The following is a 15,161-nucleotide window of genomic DNA, read 5'->3' on the forward strand; positions in this document are numbered from 1 at the left end:
TATTTGAGGACGAGGCATGGTGTTCTTGCGCTTCAGGATGGTGTGTATCAGTCTGCGAGAGTGCTGGTCGTTTCATCGTGGAAGTAATGTCAGTGTGCTATAGATTCCACTGCCAGCCTTAAGCCATGTACATGACTTCAATGCCAAATTATTGCATGGCTGCCAATATGGCCAGAGGCTTGGAACGGCATGGCAGAGCTGAGGACGTGTCTTTAGATTTAGCAAGAATACGGAGTACGGGCACAATCTCCCACGTCTTTTTTTTTTCTGCAAGAACCACAGTAGTCCTGCACACACGTCGTTACGAATTATTGAGGAGCTGGACATGTCCTCAACGGTCTGATGAAGGGTGTTTGGAAAGTCTCGGGGATGAACGCCGTCTGGAAAGGGCGGACGGCAGTGGCGTCTGTTGGTCCGTCAACCTGTTTGGTGTTTCAACGGAACATCGAACTTGCTGGCGGATGTGCTGCTGCCGCACAACAGCATTCCAACGGTTGAGAGATTCTCGTTGACCAAGCCCAGGATGTCCGATGGGGAGAGTACATCGACCGAGGGCAGGCTTTTGGCTTCCAGACTCAAACGTCGACCGTTCACGAAGCGAGATGCGGTGACTCAGCCTGACACGTGACGGCAACGCGTGTGCACGGGTTGTGGGTGCCGCTGACTGGTGCCTTCCGTTTTTAGCGAACTCCTGAAATTAGCTTGGCCCTGGCTTGGCCGAATCTTGGCGTGCGGGCCCTCAGGGGCCCAATCAGCGCTCTGCAGCGCACGGCCCGCCCCACCCAGGCAAGAGCGCCGCAGTACCACAGTGCACAGCAAAAGCTCGTCCGGCTCGCCGTGGATCTGCAAGGCCAAACACGGACGCTTCAAGTTATGCTTGTTCACCCGCACAGCCGCCTCTCCTTGGCTGGCAGCGCGTCGCATACTCCTCTTTCTTTGCACACTCTCATCTACACGTCAATCACACTCATTCGGCCTTCTTCAACACTTTCGCCTTCGTTGGAACTGCTCCCTCGTTTATGACTTTTTAATCTCTCTCCTTTCTTTGCTGCATCCTTTTCTATTGCACGACCAATCACATCCAGCACTTTCGTCATTCTCACAACACTCTCTCTATACACATCATGCGTTCCTTACCTTCAATTCTCGCCGGCAGCCTGCTAGCCCGCAGCGTAGCAGCTGATGTTATTGCCGGGTTCAATTCCGGCAGCACCTTCGCCGATGGCAGCATCAAGCAGCAGTCCGACTTCGAGGCAGAGTTCAAGGCTGCTGCTGGCCTCGAAGGGGCTCCAGTCAAATTCAACTCGGTCCGTCTGTACACCATGGTTCAGGGAGGGACGACCAACGACCCAATCTCTGCTTTCCCTGCCGCTATCGCGACAAACACGACGATGCTCCTTGGTATCTGGTGCTCCGGCACGACCACGATTCAGAACGATCTTGACGCGTTGAGCTCTGCACTTAATCAGTACGGCTCTGACTTCGCGAACTTGGTGGTCGGCATCTCTGTTGGCAGTGAGGACTTGTACCGAAACTCGGCGACCGGTGTTGCGAACAAGGCAGGAGTTGGCGCTGACCCTTCAGTTGTCGCTGGCTTCATCAGTCAAGTCCGTGACACGGTCAAGGGCACTCTCTTGGAGAATACCCCCATTGGTCACGTAGACACATGGGATGTTTGGGGAAACAGCTCTAACAAGGCTGTTCTTGACGCCATTGACTTCCTTGGCGTCGACGCATATCCTTACTTTGAGAGCAATAAGGGCAACAACTCCATCGAGAACGCACTCACGCTGTGGGATGAGGCCATGCAAGCTGTAACAGCCGCTGCCGGCGGTAAACCCATCTGGATTACTGAGACTGGCTGGCCAGCCACTGGTCCAGACTGGGGCGAGGGTGTGCCTTCAGTCGCCAATGCGAAGACCTACTGGGACGAGGTCGGCTGTACCTTGTTCGGCAAGACCAATACCTGGTGGTACACTCTTCGTGACAGCAACCCTGCCGATGAGGCTCAGTTCGCTATTACCGACAACTTGTCCACGACTCCCAAGTTCAACCTTACCTGCCCACCTCAGAAAGCTGCTACCACGGGCACTACAACCGGTTCAACGACTTCAGCCACTGGCAGCATCACCAATGGTACTTCACCTGCAACTGGTGGCGAGTCCGGTTCGTCCTCATCATCTTCATCTTCATCGGCTGCTGGCTCCTCTGGCTCTGCTGTTGCAAGTGCTTCTGGGTCTGGTTCTGCCTCCATTGCTCCTCACTCTCTACTTGCAGCTGTCATCTTGGTAGCGGCAACTATCTTTGCTTTGTGAGTGGATTGATCCACGCCAATCTCGTCGGCCTGTCTTCAGGAAAAGCACCCCACATCAAATATGCCGCGATTTGAAGCATACTGAGCGAATAATAGAACGGCGTTGGGTATTGCAATTTATATTGTCAGGGCGTATTCAGTGCCCCCGGAAAAGAATACAGTTCTCTTTCTATTAATGACATGGGCAAAAATACTTGTACCGTGAATACACATCATCCCAACCGTGAGACGCTTCGTTTTTTCAGGTTTAAACGCATTACGTGCCTCGATAGCATAGAGTGTATTCGACTCTATGAACTCTCCTCGTGCTCAAGGTTTGGCTTTTCTCATCATGTGCTCGTCTCCGATCAACTCATCTTCCATACGCCGCGGAAGCCCGGGAAGCTTATTGTGTCGCGGAAATTTAACAGAGTTGCAGTGCAAAGTGTTCAACTTTCGACATTCAATACACCTTGCAATCACAGCTAGCTTCATGAAGGGTTTCGAGAGCTTCCACAAACGCGGTCTGGCAGCATTACGGATTTGCTCGGTTGATTAGTCGACTTGGAAACAAGGTGCTTGCTCGAGCCCCAGCGAAACAAGTTTGTGCTATCCTTTACATCCGGTTCTTGGAATTGAATGCAAAAGCGGAAACCACAAGCAAGATCATTTTACATCGCTGTCCCAATGAACAGATAACTTATGCAGGAGAGAAGTAAAGTTTGCTTTGTTCGACCCTGGATCATGACCTTCCGCGTAATTAAATTACAGGTGGCTATTAGGCGTTGCTACTGTCTTTCGACCATACCATATTGTTCTGTTGACTGCGTTTGTGTTTTAAGGTTTCAGAGCTCGAAAGGTTGACCTTCATTTTCTACATAAGGCTTAAGTCTCTTGAGGCGAGAACACCCTTCATGTATGACCACCCATCTTTGCCTTTCTTGTTACTGCTTCCTATCATCCACCTTTCACTTTGTCCCGCATCCGCATTAACTTAAATACCCGACAAGGCGTGATGACCTAAGACGCGAGCAGTGTGGCGCACGTTCTGTCATCCGAAAAATTGGGCGAAATCCCCACGATTCAACCCGACCTCGTATTACCGTGAATTTGTTGCAGATGTACCGCGAGGAAGATGAAGAGATGACGAGTAATTTACCTTTTACATTTATAGGCCTTAAGAAGTTCAAACCTAGGACGTGAAAAAGATGCAGAGGAGTCCCGAGATATCCCTTAGCAGATGGAGAATCACGTCATGAAGGGTAGGATCGTTCTAGGTCATCCATTCTTGAATTTTACTTCAAGGGTCAGGATTTAAAATACTGGACACAAGAAATTAGACAAAATCGCCTCACGAATCTGCGATGTCAATGTGTCAACGAATAAATGAGCTTACTTCCAAATATACAAAGCTATCACGAGAGCAGTGACGTCACCTACGACACTTTCGCCAATATCGCTTCCAAATTGGACGGCGACTGGTCTTATCTGGGAGCACAAGAACCAGGGCAAGAATGGGACATCGCTTATCGGTACCAGCTCGCGAAAATGACTTAAGCGGTTGACGCCATGCATTGTCTCCGTCTTCCTGCGATGCGATCGATGTTGAAGACTACGTTATTGAAGCTAATCGTGAAGATGCAGTGTAAAGAAGTTTGGGGATATTCGTACTGGACGAGCTAATCTGGTATCCGTGTTGACCCCGAATCGAAAGAGTTAAGAGCACCATGGGCTGATCCCATCTGCACGGCGAATATCATGGTGGGCCGAATAACACGCAGCTTCCAGTGGCTATGCTAACGGGCTCGCAGTATTCTGGTCATCTTTTGCTTATGGTATCTCTTTTTACTATGCCTTTTGATGACCATCGCTTTGATGGAACTGAAGGAATAGTGTTCAACTGGGACGCGCTCTTCTAGGCTATGGGACCGCAAAGATTTACTTATAGTGGACGTTCATTGCAAGATACCATTATCAAGCAAATGGAAGAAGAAAATTCGATCGGAGTGTGCTGTGAATCCAACGTGATTCTCATTTAATTGCAATGAGATACAACGACGTCACAGACAACGCCAAAGCTCTAGATTTCGTCTCGCAAAGTACAAGGCCGCCGGGACAGAAAAGCAAGGCTTGTTGGTGAAAACGATCTGTTTCGCTGATGGTACTGGAAAGGCAGGAGACAGCTTTCAAAGTCAGATGACATACACCACACAGCATGGTAAATTTTAGTCTAGATCTTCATTCTTCATAGTCGTGCTAAAGCCAAGCAGGGCTATGGCATTCATGCCCCGGAACTTTGAGTTTGTTAAGTCGATCTATCCCACCATTGGTCAGGCTTCCTCCACAGGATTGATGACAGAATCGATATCAATCCACCCAGTCGTCGCTGAGAAAATCCGGCAAATGGTCAAACCAACCGGCGTAGAACCCGGCGCTGAGTCTATTGTGTGGAAAGCTCGAGAGACAACTGATGGACAAGAGCCTTACAACCCACGGCCTAAACCGTTCATGTCGCCGACGTTCGGCTACGTATCACAGTGGATCTCTGAGTTCGGTGGTGGAAAAGACCTCGTGCTCATTTTGCGCCATGCGGATCAATTTCTGAATCCAAAATGGGAAAATGGCGGCTTTACTATCCACGCTGCGACTTTACCTAAGGTGATTGCGTCGATCCATATACTGGTAAAGCCGCAAGAGGCTACGCACGGCTGAAAGTGAAGGAAGGGCAGAGGGAAACGATTGGTAATCCATGGAATTCAGCGCATGTCAGGAACAGTCTCTGGGTGAGCGGGTTTAGAGTCAAGGATGACGTGAATTGCCTTCGCAGAGTTTATGACGCGGGTGAGCGTGCAGTTCTCTTGACAAAATACGTACCTGGAACGGAACCTCGAGGAGCATTAACGCTGTGATCAGAAAATTGAATGTTGGCGCGTATGCTATTACGGTGAATGGCTGTCAAGTGAACACGGCAGACATCACTCGCGTAGTTGATACAGCCAATCTGTTGCTTAACGTTGACGGAGATGAGACGGATGTCGTTATATTTAGGACAGAACAGTGAGTTGCTCGACAAACCGACATCTGCAACCACATGTTTTAATGAATCAAAGGACTAAAATCTGCCCTGCTGCGAAACGCCGCCCGGCACAACTGGGCACAATCAGGGCAACCTCTTGCACCATAATCGCTTCCTTTTTCGTCCTTGTACGCTGCACAACGGCGATTCTTTCGCATGTGGGCGCCTAGCTTAGCTAGGCGCCCACATGCGACATCATGTAATTTTGCAACAGAAATCCTCCTCCTAGGAAACAAGCAATTGACCGTAGGCCTTTATCTAAAAGGCAGGAGATGTCTTTTCCGCGCGTATTACAAAACTCTACTCCTATTTAGACCTCAGCCATGATCTAAAGGCCATTCTGATAGAAGACTATACTTGTAAGAAGGATCACGACGCTGGCGAGATATACCGTAAAAGTCGCCAACATCAGAAATCACAAGATGTATATTTGAGGGACGATAGTGGGATCGCTTCTCTGCGATTTCTAACTGTAAGGAGAAGAATCTGAAACGCATCTTAAATTCGCCTCCGTAAAAAGCGGCATTTGATTATCAAATAGATATACCTGGACTTGAGGAGGCATGAGCTTAGTCAGTGTCCATAAGTGCTTGCAATGAGATTCGAAGAGCTGAGGGCTTACCGAACGATATGACACCTGGCTAACTGAATTCATTAGGAAACCCTCCGATATTTAACTTATATTGATATCACGGATGTCTGGACCAAGATTCTTCGTGGAGACAACTCCGCAATGGAGAAGGGAGACAGAACTACCGTGGAATCACTGAAACTTACAGCTCCTGGAGCGTGCGGAGCAGATAGCAGGACTGTATATCGCCAACTACGTAAAGCGGAAAGATCTTCAGCACTTTCAATGAGCGAGAACGTGAGGTTATATGGAACGAAATACTCTCTGTCTCTACAAATCGTATGATTCTTCTCTCTCTCTCCAGCTTCTTTGAAGATCTTAATTTGTTACAAGGAGTGGTCGATTGCATCAAGCAGTTGGTACAGTTGTCAGGCGAAGACTCCCTATCTAACGCTGTGCAAAACACTATTCTGGTACCAACGAGCCAGACTGGCAGTATATGATACCAACTTCCGAGTCTAATCTCATCTCTAGAGCCGGAATATTCAAGGACCAAGTAGAATTCGGACGCCAACAGATATGGACGACCTCTATGCAGGCATACGCCGACCTTTCCATACAAAGGGAGAAGGCGAAGCAAGGTTTTTTTTTTTTTTTTTTTTTTTTTTTTTTTTTTTTTTTTTTTTTTTTTTTGCGAAGCCAACCTCTAGCTCCAGCGGGACTGCCTTGGGCGACTTCGTTGCTCTTATAAGTTAGGATATGATTCTGATAAGATTCAAATTTTAACACATCACTTCGCATATATATAAATAGCTCGTCACGTCCTAATCGAGGCCCCGAACCAAGCCGTCATCGTTACGATGCTGTCCAATTTGAAGGGCTCGTGGTTAAGTGTTTTCCAGGCATGCTATATAGGAAAATTACGCGTTAATTATCAGTATGCCATGATGTTGTAATACACCGTGAGCAGATGGCATTACCTGAAGGAGCCCTAGCGTTCCTTGACAAGGCCAAGGAGGCATCAATCAGGCCTAAACAATGCTATCGACAAGGGGGGTGGCAGCCCGTTCATGCTTCTTTCCCCTTGTTTATGTTTGGGAAATACCCCTTTAATCCACCCATATCCAACCCGTGGGCATCACTGCATATCTGTGAAAGAATTTCATACGGAGGGGCCGTCTTTCCAGTAAAGTCTATAAAGCCCAGGCCTCCAAAATCACTATAGCAAAGAAGGCGCATTTTTACTATATAGCAAACGATTTACATAAAAAGGAGTTCAAATTCTAATTTGACTATTTGAATCGGTTCATTGATATTAAGACTCAGATAGCATAAAATATGAGATAAAAAATTATAGAATATATCAAAACTGCGCAGAACGGAAACTGCTACGTGGCAAGATTTTACAGTGACGCGACCATGCCTTATTTCTCTTCCGCAGGCAGACTTAGTGCTAGTTCCTCCTCACCGGTCCACTCTTAAAGCAGGATGGTACATGTGGTGTTTTGAGAGGCAGGGGAGAAAGAAAGATACCGCATGCACTGCAACATATCAGCCGGCAACTAAAAAGACAGCTAGAATATGGCCCGCAAACAAGGCAGAAGCTAGCTCTGAAAGGGGATCGTGAGGAGCATGCGAGATGAAAGCCCAGTCCTGAGGCTGCCTTTGTGCTACTCATCCGCAATGCAAACCTATTCAGACCTGATTCATGCTCAAGTACACATATCTGCAACATCAAGAACGATTCACTACCCTGAAACTAACTCAAAATGAGCAAGTCCAAGTCGGGGATACATATGCAGCAATAGATGCCGTAAGCATAGTCAATATAAACGCGTAATCTCTGTTCAAAAACGAAATATGAACTGCCTTTTGTTACGAAGTAACATAAAGTCACGTGTGTGATCATTCCATCATTCATGATCAAGGTGATCAAAATGCATGGCAAGAAAGAATCTCATTAGTCCTACAAAAATTAATGAATTAAGAGTGCAGGTAGTGATCACATTAATCATGCATGATCACGGTGATTACCTATTTCCATTCTCTATAAAAGGATTGCGGTTTTCCTTCGAAAGAATCCGTAATTAAACTATCTAGTTTGTCTAGTTAGTTAATCTTAATCTATCTTTACCTATTAAAGCAGATCTTTCCTAAGTCACAAACGTTGTTATTTGTATACTCTTCCTCTTTCAGTATAACATCAGTACTTTCCTCTCTCGCTTTAGGAAGCTCACCGCTTCCAAATTGGCTTACGTTAGTGAGTCTTGACGGATATGGAATAGATTCCTAACACCTTTCTCCTTGAGCAAGCATCGTATCAGAATGAAACGTTGTTCAAACATACGCATTCACAATGGTGCGTTTGTGTACATCTAAGCATAATGTCTTAGTCCGTTAGTGATGTACATTGCTTTATATATAGTCAAATATACCAAGACCAACAATAGCGAGTGAGTACAGTGGACAATTTTTGGCGACGGCTGGTTCATTATCAAGTGCTATTAGTTTGCCAAGATTCGAATAAACAATATTGGGAACTGTAGCGGGGTGAATAGTATAAAATCAAATGCCTTCAATCACGTCTTTGTTAAAATCCAGTGATTCTGGAAACAGATTCGAAGGTGAGATTGCTGCCGGTGTTTACGCGGGAAGGGCTGAACAAAAAGAATAACATGCTAATAGTCTGAATCAACGTCTAAACTAGACGGACTGACGGACAACCAACTAATTTCCTTGTCTGGCAATTACATTGTCAGCTCAAAAATACTTTGTATATTAGACGACCAGCTTTTCGCATACAAGTCACTGGAATTTTTTTCAGGTTCGACATATGCAACGGTGTCGCGCGCATTTTGTCAGCTGAAATTACATGCCGATGTTTTCCGAAAATGTAGCGTTCTGCCACATGAGGAGCCCCTGTTTGGCGACCTTTGTTTCCATTTCCCCTCGTGAGAATGGAGATCCTCAGTTTTCACTTTTAACAACTTCTACGGATAGATCTTTTGGCCAGCGTGGCTGATCTATTCCATTGCCCCGAGTGCCAACATGGTAACCTAGCTCAATTTCTTTGTTTGGGAACTGGGCAATCGGCTTCACGCCTACAAAAGTGGCGCATAAATTCTTTGACTCGCGCTGCTCGAAGAACGATGGCTTAAACATGGTTTCTGCATCATACTCTCTCAGCATTTTAAGATGAGCTGGGATGGTATATCCCATATTATGATAGTGACGGAATGCTGGAGAGCCGTGTCTCGACCATAGATCACGCCAGACCTTGTCGTCGTATTCTCCGACAGTTCGAGCAAGCCATTGAGAATAGTAGTTGAGCGATACCTGAAATGAGCTTTGTGAGAGTAAGCAAAAGATAGTGAACAATGGTCTCTTACGTCTATTCCGTAGCTTCCTCCGCTTACGGCTCGTCTTACAAGAGCGTCCAAAACCCCAGTACTACCGCAAACGCCAGTGCAGTAGTCTGAATTGGGGTAGACAGGAGTAACTGCTTCGTCATAACCCATAGCCCGTGCATAGCCGACGGAGATTCCACAGCACTAATATTCATTAGTTTAAACAGTCAGCATCTAAGGGCGACATATCAGAGAGTATTCCTTACTGCATCACTGATCTGCTGCCAACCGCTTCTGTGGCTCCATGGTCCATGCCAGCCATAACAATTCTCCCTCACATGAATAATTCCCCTTGGGCGATCTTTGACGAGATCGAAGATTGCCTGGCGACCAAATCCCAAACGCTCCATGACGCCCGGTCGATAGCCATCGACAACGACGTCGGCCTCACGGATTAACGCTCTTAACTTTTCTTTGTCTGATTCATCTTTAAGATGCAAATGGCAATTCCATTTTCCCCAGTTCAGATCTTGATGCAACACAGACATGTCCGTGATTTTTGGCGAGGTTATGCGCATCACGCTCGCTCCCATCTCAGCCAATCCCCTGCCGATTGCTGGGGACGCAATTACACGGGTTAAGTCAACAACCTTGAGACCGGCAAGTGGTCTTTTCTGTGAAGATAAAAAAGTTGCACTGTCGGGCCACCATGAAGGTGGTTGATGAGACGCGGAATCCTTTATGATCTCGTAGAGGCCAATCTTACCAGCGGCCTGGCCATGCTCACTAGAAAAGTACTCCTCAGTAGTCCACGCGATGGTTCCAGCCTGGCGGTGCTTCTCATTCATGACGTAGTCAATGTCTTCGGCATTCCACTTTGAGACTTCATTCTGGATGCGATCAACCACGGAATCAAACGTATCGTTGTCCTGGCCTTCGACGGGCAAGCCCAAAGCAGTCAGTGTGGGCTCAGGATTCATACTTCCGTGAAGGTGAAAGAAACGCTTGTCCTTCGTCTTATATATGTTTGTTGCAAGAGCTCTGTGTAGAGTCGAGCCCGCTCTGTGCAAGTCTCGGTTAGGAAAGAGCTTAGCGTTGTCCCCTACCAATAACCCAACTGGCTGGGGTTTCCCATCTACGATTACCTGTGCGAGCATTGGTGACATGAAGAACAAAGAAGCATGATCCGTATTGATTACGACATCTGCTGGCTTTGTCCCGTATTTCTTTTGAACCAGATAGTTCAGCATAGTGGCTTCGAATCCTTTAAGAGCACTAGTTTGCACTTAGAACTCATTTTGGCTTCTAGATTACCATACACCGTACTTACGAAATGCTTTCGGCGAAACGCCAATTGATTGGAATGCTAGGTAATCGATTACCCTCAAAGCGAACATGTTTGCTTAATGCCTCCAGCTCTGGTGGCAGATCTCGCATAAGCGGGTTCTTGATGATTCCATTGATAAGGAGTTCACATGTTTCTTGTTGTACCGAGTAATCAGGTTTTTCGACGGCGCTTGTATTGCTTTCGGTTTTGTCCAATGCTTTAGTCGGAACGGAATTCACAGTATCGGCTGGATTTTGAATGAGTGTTGCCATTTTATCGTTAGGCTTCTCTTGCTTGAGATGGACCTAATCAGGAATGCAGAGCAGTTCTTTGAAGTAGTATCCAACCTTGCTCGAGTTCGACCTGTACAACCTTGCCTCGTGTCTCTTCGAGCTTAATGGCAGAATCCATTCCGCCGGCTCTCGGCTGCATCCTCAACGTTTGGCGGGGTAGCCCGCCCCACATGCCTAGGAACGCCTATTATGCGCGAAATGTCAGATTATGAAACTACACACTATGTATGGTTAAGAATTTTGTAGGAAGTGGGGTCTGTAGCTAATAGTGAGCATATGAGCAATTCATATTGCCGAATTCGGATAACTCGGCCTTAATATGTCATTCTTCCTGTATGTAGTTCGCTCAACGTCTGCCGAGACCCGATTACCATCCTTCCCCGCTTCATCAATTGGGCACTGACATTGCACAGCCGATATAGTCGCAATTTCTCAACTCTGGCCGACATGTTACATTTTACCGTAGACACTGGACTGCTATTGATCCATTTTCGCAAGCTTTGCAGCAAAGAAAATGCCAGCAGTCAGGATAGCTGAGCCAAAACGGCCTGTACGAGTTGCAAATTGCTCCGGGGCAGCATGTACGTTTATATGCTACAGAATGCTAGCCTCAGTACTCTAAGTAAAGCCAAGGTGATCCAGGAGTGCACATGTACAATCAAGCCAAGTATGGTGATGTAGACGTAATCACTGGTGACTACCTGGCAGGTGAGAAGAGCAAATGGCCCGCAAAAATTCTTACTCACAGTTATTGCAGAGGTAAATCTAGCAAATGATGCTGAAGCCATGCGGACGTCTGACCATCCTGGCTGGATACCAACAGCGTGGGATGGTCTGCAACAAACTCTCGAAATCGCCAATGAGAAGAGAATCAAAATTATAATCAATGGGGGAAGTCTCAATCCAAAAGGCTTGGCGGAGAAGACATATGCCTTGGTGCGTATTGGTTCTTTTCGAGAAGCTGTACGTGAAAAAGATGAGTTCTCGTTGACAACTTGGTAGGTCAAAGAAAAGGGATTGGATTTAACTGTCGCGTACGTTGAAGGAGACAATCTTTTGCACAGGAAAGATGAGCTGGTGGGAAGAATTAAAAAGGGTGAATTTTCTCATCTTGACAAGGCAAATGCACATGTCAACCTAGCAGATAAATCAGCCGATTTTCTGGATAATCCAGAAACAATGCCTGTTATATGCGTAAATGCCTATTTGGGATACAGAGCGATCAAACGCGGCCTGGATGAGGGCGCTGACATTGTCATCTGCGGTCGGTAGGTGGATTTGGTATACATCAGACTTCAATGTGGAAAGCTTACCCGAACACAGTGTTGCCGATGCCTCCCCCGTCATCGGTGCAGCAGCATGGTGGCATCAGTGGGACGAGGACGACTATGATGCACTAGCCCATGCTCTAGTTTGTGGGCATTTGATTGAATGCAGTACATACATCACCGGTGCTAATTTTGCTGGCTCCTACAAATATCGAGTTGAAGAGCTTATGAATCTTGGCCTGCCTATCATCGAGATAGATGTGAACGGTGAGGGTGTCGTCACAAAGCACGACGCTCTAAATGGAATTGTTACTACGGACACAGTGAAATGCCAATTCTTGTATGAGCTTCAAGGAAATACTTATTTGAATAGCGATGTTAAAGCCGACATCACAAACTTTAAGGTGGTAGCAGAGGGCAAAAACCGCGTGCGCATCACCGGAATTAAAGGCTATCCGCCTCCACCCACAACGAAGTTGGCGACTTTTTACTTAGGAGGATATCAGGCAGAGCTCACCATTAACGCTTCTGGATACGCAACAAGTTGGAAATGGGACTACGCTGAAATGCAAATGAGAAAGAAACTTGAGGAGTGGGGAGTCAAGCTTGATGTACTCGACTTTCAACGGGTTGGTGTGCCAAAAGAGAATCCTGATAGTCAGCTCGCCTCAACCACATATCTTCGCATCTTCGGTCAAGGTAAAACCGCTCAGGATGTCTCAAGCATCATCAAAGCATGGGCTTTCAACGGTATGGCGCATTTTGCTGGCATGCATGGGTCCTTGGATATGAGGACGGCGATCCCCAAGCAGTTTATCGGATTCTATCCCGCCACTATCCCACAAACCGAGCTTGACGAGGCAGTCTGCATTATCACTGCCGAAGGTAAGGCAAGCCGCTTCGTTGTTGGGCCTCCAAAGCAAACAGCAGGATTAGAAGCTCGCGCAAACTACGAGACGAACAGCCCGGTAAATCTGAATAGTTTTGGTCCAACAGAAATGCGACCACTGGGCGACATTGCGCTAGGAAGATCGGGTGACAAAGGTGGAAATGTCAACATCGGCTTATACGTCCAGAAGCCGGAGCAATGGGACTGGTTCCGATCTCTGATGACAAGAGACAAGCTGCGGGAGTTAATGGGTAAAGATTGGAAAGACTGGTACTTCATCGAGCGTGTCGAATTCCCAGACATTTTAGCTGTTCACTTCGTCGTGTACGGTGCCCTTCAGAAGGGCGTCACCAGCACTGCCTTACTGGACGGACTAGGCAAGGGCTTTGCAGAGTACATTAGAGCTGTGCACATACCCGTGCCGACCAAGTTTTTGAGTTGAAAAAGCTTCAACTTGAGATTTCCTAAGAAAGGCTAATGGAAACTTGAATTTTCAATTCATACAATGTGAGGGAAGGAAAAACTAATTTCAATTAAACGTGTCTCGGAATTGCGTTTGAGTATGAAAGTGGGCTACCACGGAAGTTTATTATCTATGCAGGGGCAACAGGCCGCATGCAGGTTCTTTACCTTATCCATATCTATACTGCTCTTTATCGTGTCGAGTTGTATGAATTGCTAGCTCCACAGTACCAAGCTCTCAAGTTCATCGATTTGATGGATTGAATTCTACCCGGTTTTAGCTACTGTTCTACCTTGTAGTTATGCCCTGCGAAGGACATTGATTATTTAATTTAATCCTACACGGTTTCAGCCACCATTTCATTTTGTGGCTATACCCAGCGAAGGACAATGTGTCAAACTAAAAGTCCAGCCTAAGCTAGGCAGTGCTTAAGATTGCTGATGTGCCGAGTTCAAGGAAGCACAAGGAAGTGAAAAATAATATAAATAGATATACTTTTTGACGAAAGTTTGTTCTTATAATGATATTGTATATTATTGTAAGTTGTTGTATATGTTCTGGTTTACTTTGGTTTAATTCCTACACGGTTGTAGCAGCTCTTTTCCTCCGCCGCTATGCCCGGTTGGGAGGACTTAGGCAAACAGCTGAAACGTGATAAATTACATAACTTAATCCATCGCGTCCCTGTCAGTCTAAGCACATATCAAGTATCACGTGACATAAGCAAACGCTGGCTAGATAACTTAAGAGAGGAGAGCCAGGGGTAGGGGACAGGAGAACAACCAGACAATCCATCATTCAAGACAGTATACAATGAACTAAGCAGGTTTACGATCTCACTTATGCACCATTCATCGTTCCCGTGATCTTCCGCACAGACATTGATTGATTTTGATTTGATTTGATTTGATTCTTCATTTACCCTGACCCATCCGAATTCGGATATGCAGGCTACATACGAGTCACATGATCCATTTACATTCCCTTTCATAGTTCTATTTCTTGAAGTAAAAGCACAACAACAGCGAGAACTCTCACTCTTGGAATAAAGAGCTCAATTGTGTTCACATACACCCCCTGAAGACCGGAAACTGCTTTATCGGAAGCCGCACCGCCCAACGCGGCCGTAAGACATGGCGACGCCCTGGTCCCAGGAGGTAACCGGGCCCACCAACCTTCGAGAGCATGTCCTAGAAATCACGAAGCAGCTCAGCGATACATTGCACGTCGTAGAAAGAGATAAAGAGATCGATAGAAAGCAACTAAGCAAAGCCCTCAAGAGCGCGCTACTTGCGCTCGCCAAAATCAAGGACACCCCTGACGTAGCCACCCTAGAAGAGAAGGTAGATCGACTGCGCACAGAGACAGTGAACGGATGGAAAAGCATTGATGAAGCCTTCCGACACATCCGGGAAGACATAGAGGCAACAAAGGCAAATACACAAGCAGCAGCAACAGCGGGTAAAGAGGCGAAGACAGCGGCGATCGAGGCAGTCGACATAGGCAAGACGGTACTCAGAAGCAAAGGGACACAGCAGCAGCAGGCTATGGCAAGCTATGCCGCTGTGGCAGCGCAAGGAGCAATGGCAACAAGTATACACAGCCCACAAAACACAAGACCACCTGCTCAAACG

At 46.7% G+C, this 15,161-nt stretch overlaps 4 protein-coding genes across 6 annotated transcripts; 3 read left to right on the forward strand and 1 right to left on the reverse strand.

The window, feature by feature from the left end:
- Positions 1-852: 852 nt before the first annotated feature.
- PV09_09283 (uncharacterized protein) lies at positions 853-2,854 on the forward strand. The gene has a single exon (XM_016363314.1). It carries the CDS (start codon positions 1,125-1,127, stop codon positions 2,313-2,315), a length of 1,191 nt encoding a protein of 396 aa, XP_016208874.1. The 5' UTR covers positions 853-1,124; the 3' UTR covers positions 2,316-2,854.
- Positions 2,855-3,636: 782 nt separating this feature from the next.
- Positions 3,637-5,381, forward strand: PV09_09284 (uncharacterized protein). Its single transcript, XM_016363315.1, has 3 exons — positions 3,637-4,054; positions 4,105-4,511; positions 4,564-5,381. Exon 3 carries the CDS (start codon positions 4,568-4,570, stop codon positions 5,003-5,005), a length of 438 nt encoding a protein of 145 aa, XP_016208875.1. The 5' UTR covers positions 3,637-4,054; positions 4,105-4,511; positions 4,564-4,567; the 3' UTR covers positions 5,006-5,381.
- A 3,195-nt stretch (positions 5,382-8,576) lies between these two features.
- PV09_09285 lies at positions 8,577-10,997 on the reverse strand. Of its 2 annotated transcripts, XM_016363317.1 has the most exons (5): positions 10,618-10,997; positions 9,554-10,562; positions 9,330-9,491; positions 8,743-9,276; positions 8,577-8,680 (listed from the first exon to the last, which is right to left on the reverse strand). In XM_016363317.1, exons 1-4 carry the CDS (start codon positions 10,884-10,886, stop codon positions 8,908-8,910), a joined length of 1,809 nt encoding a protein of 602 aa, XP_016208877.1. In that variant the 5' UTR covers positions 10,887-10,997; the 3' UTR covers positions 8,577-8,680; positions 8,743-8,907. The 2 variants fall into 2 exon arrangements, with proteins under 2 accessions (XP_016208877.1, XP_016208876.1); XM_016363316.1 differs by having other exon boundaries at positions 8,577-9,276.
- Positions 10,998-11,144: 147 nt separating this feature from the next.
- Positions 11,145-13,807, forward strand: PV09_09286. 2 transcript variants are annotated; one of them, XM_016363318.1, is made up of 6 exons: positions 11,145-11,240; positions 11,321-11,488; positions 11,541-11,615; positions 11,665-11,843; positions 11,910-12,175; positions 12,231-13,807. In XM_016363318.1, exons 2-6 carry the CDS (start codon positions 11,422-11,424, stop codon positions 13,504-13,506), a joined length of 1,863 nt encoding a protein of 620 aa, XP_016208878.1. In that variant the 5' UTR covers positions 11,145-11,240; positions 11,321-11,421; the 3' UTR covers positions 13,507-13,807. The 2 variants fall into 2 exon arrangements, with proteins under 2 accessions (XP_016208878.1, XP_016208879.1); XM_016363319.1 differs by lacking the exon at positions 11,145-11,240 and having other exon boundaries at positions 11,299-11,488.
- The last annotated feature ends 1,354 nt before the right edge of the window (positions 13,808-15,161 follow it).

The sequence above is a fragment of the Verruconis gallopava genome (genome assembly GCF_000836295.1).
Source record: "Verruconis gallopava strain CBS 43764 unplaced genomic scaffold supercont1.60, whole genome shotgun sequence".
Classification (NCBI taxonomy): Eukaryota; Fungi; Ascomycota; class Dothideomycetes; order Venturiales; family Sympoventuriaceae; genus Verruconis; species Verruconis gallopava.

Coding starts and splice junctions, on each gene's coding strand:
- PV09_09286 (XM_016363318.1), top strand. CDS start 11,422: ATGCCAGCAGTCAGGATAGCTGAGCCAAAACGGCCTGTACGAGTTGCA. Junction 11,489..11,540: donor AAATTGCTCCGGGGCAGCAT/GTACGTTTATAT, acceptor AGTAAAGCCAAG/GTGATCCAGGAGTGCACATG. Junction 11,616..11,664: donor CACTGGTGACTACCTGGCAG/GTGAGAAGAGCA, acceptor CAGTTATTGCAG/AGGTAAATCTAGCAAATGAT.
- PV09_09284 (XM_016363315.1), top strand. CDS start 4,568: ATGGCATTCATGCCCCGGAACTTTGAGTTTGTTAAGTCGATCTATCCC.
- PV09_09285 (XM_016363317.1), bottom strand. CDS start 10,886: ATGGCAACACTCATTCAAAATCCAGCCGATACTGTGAATTCCGTTCCG. Junction 9,492..9,553: donor GGCAGCAGATCAGTGATGCA/GTAAGGAATACT, acceptor AATGAATATTAG/TGCTGTGGAATCTCCGTCGG. Junction 9,277..9,329: donor GAGGAAGCTACGGAATAGAC/GTAAGAGACCAT, acceptor AGCTCATTTCAG/GTATCGCTCAACTACTATTC.
- PV09_09283 (XM_016363314.1), top strand. CDS start 1,125: ATGCGTTCCTTACCTTCAATTCTCGCCGGCAGCCTGCTAGCCCGCAGC.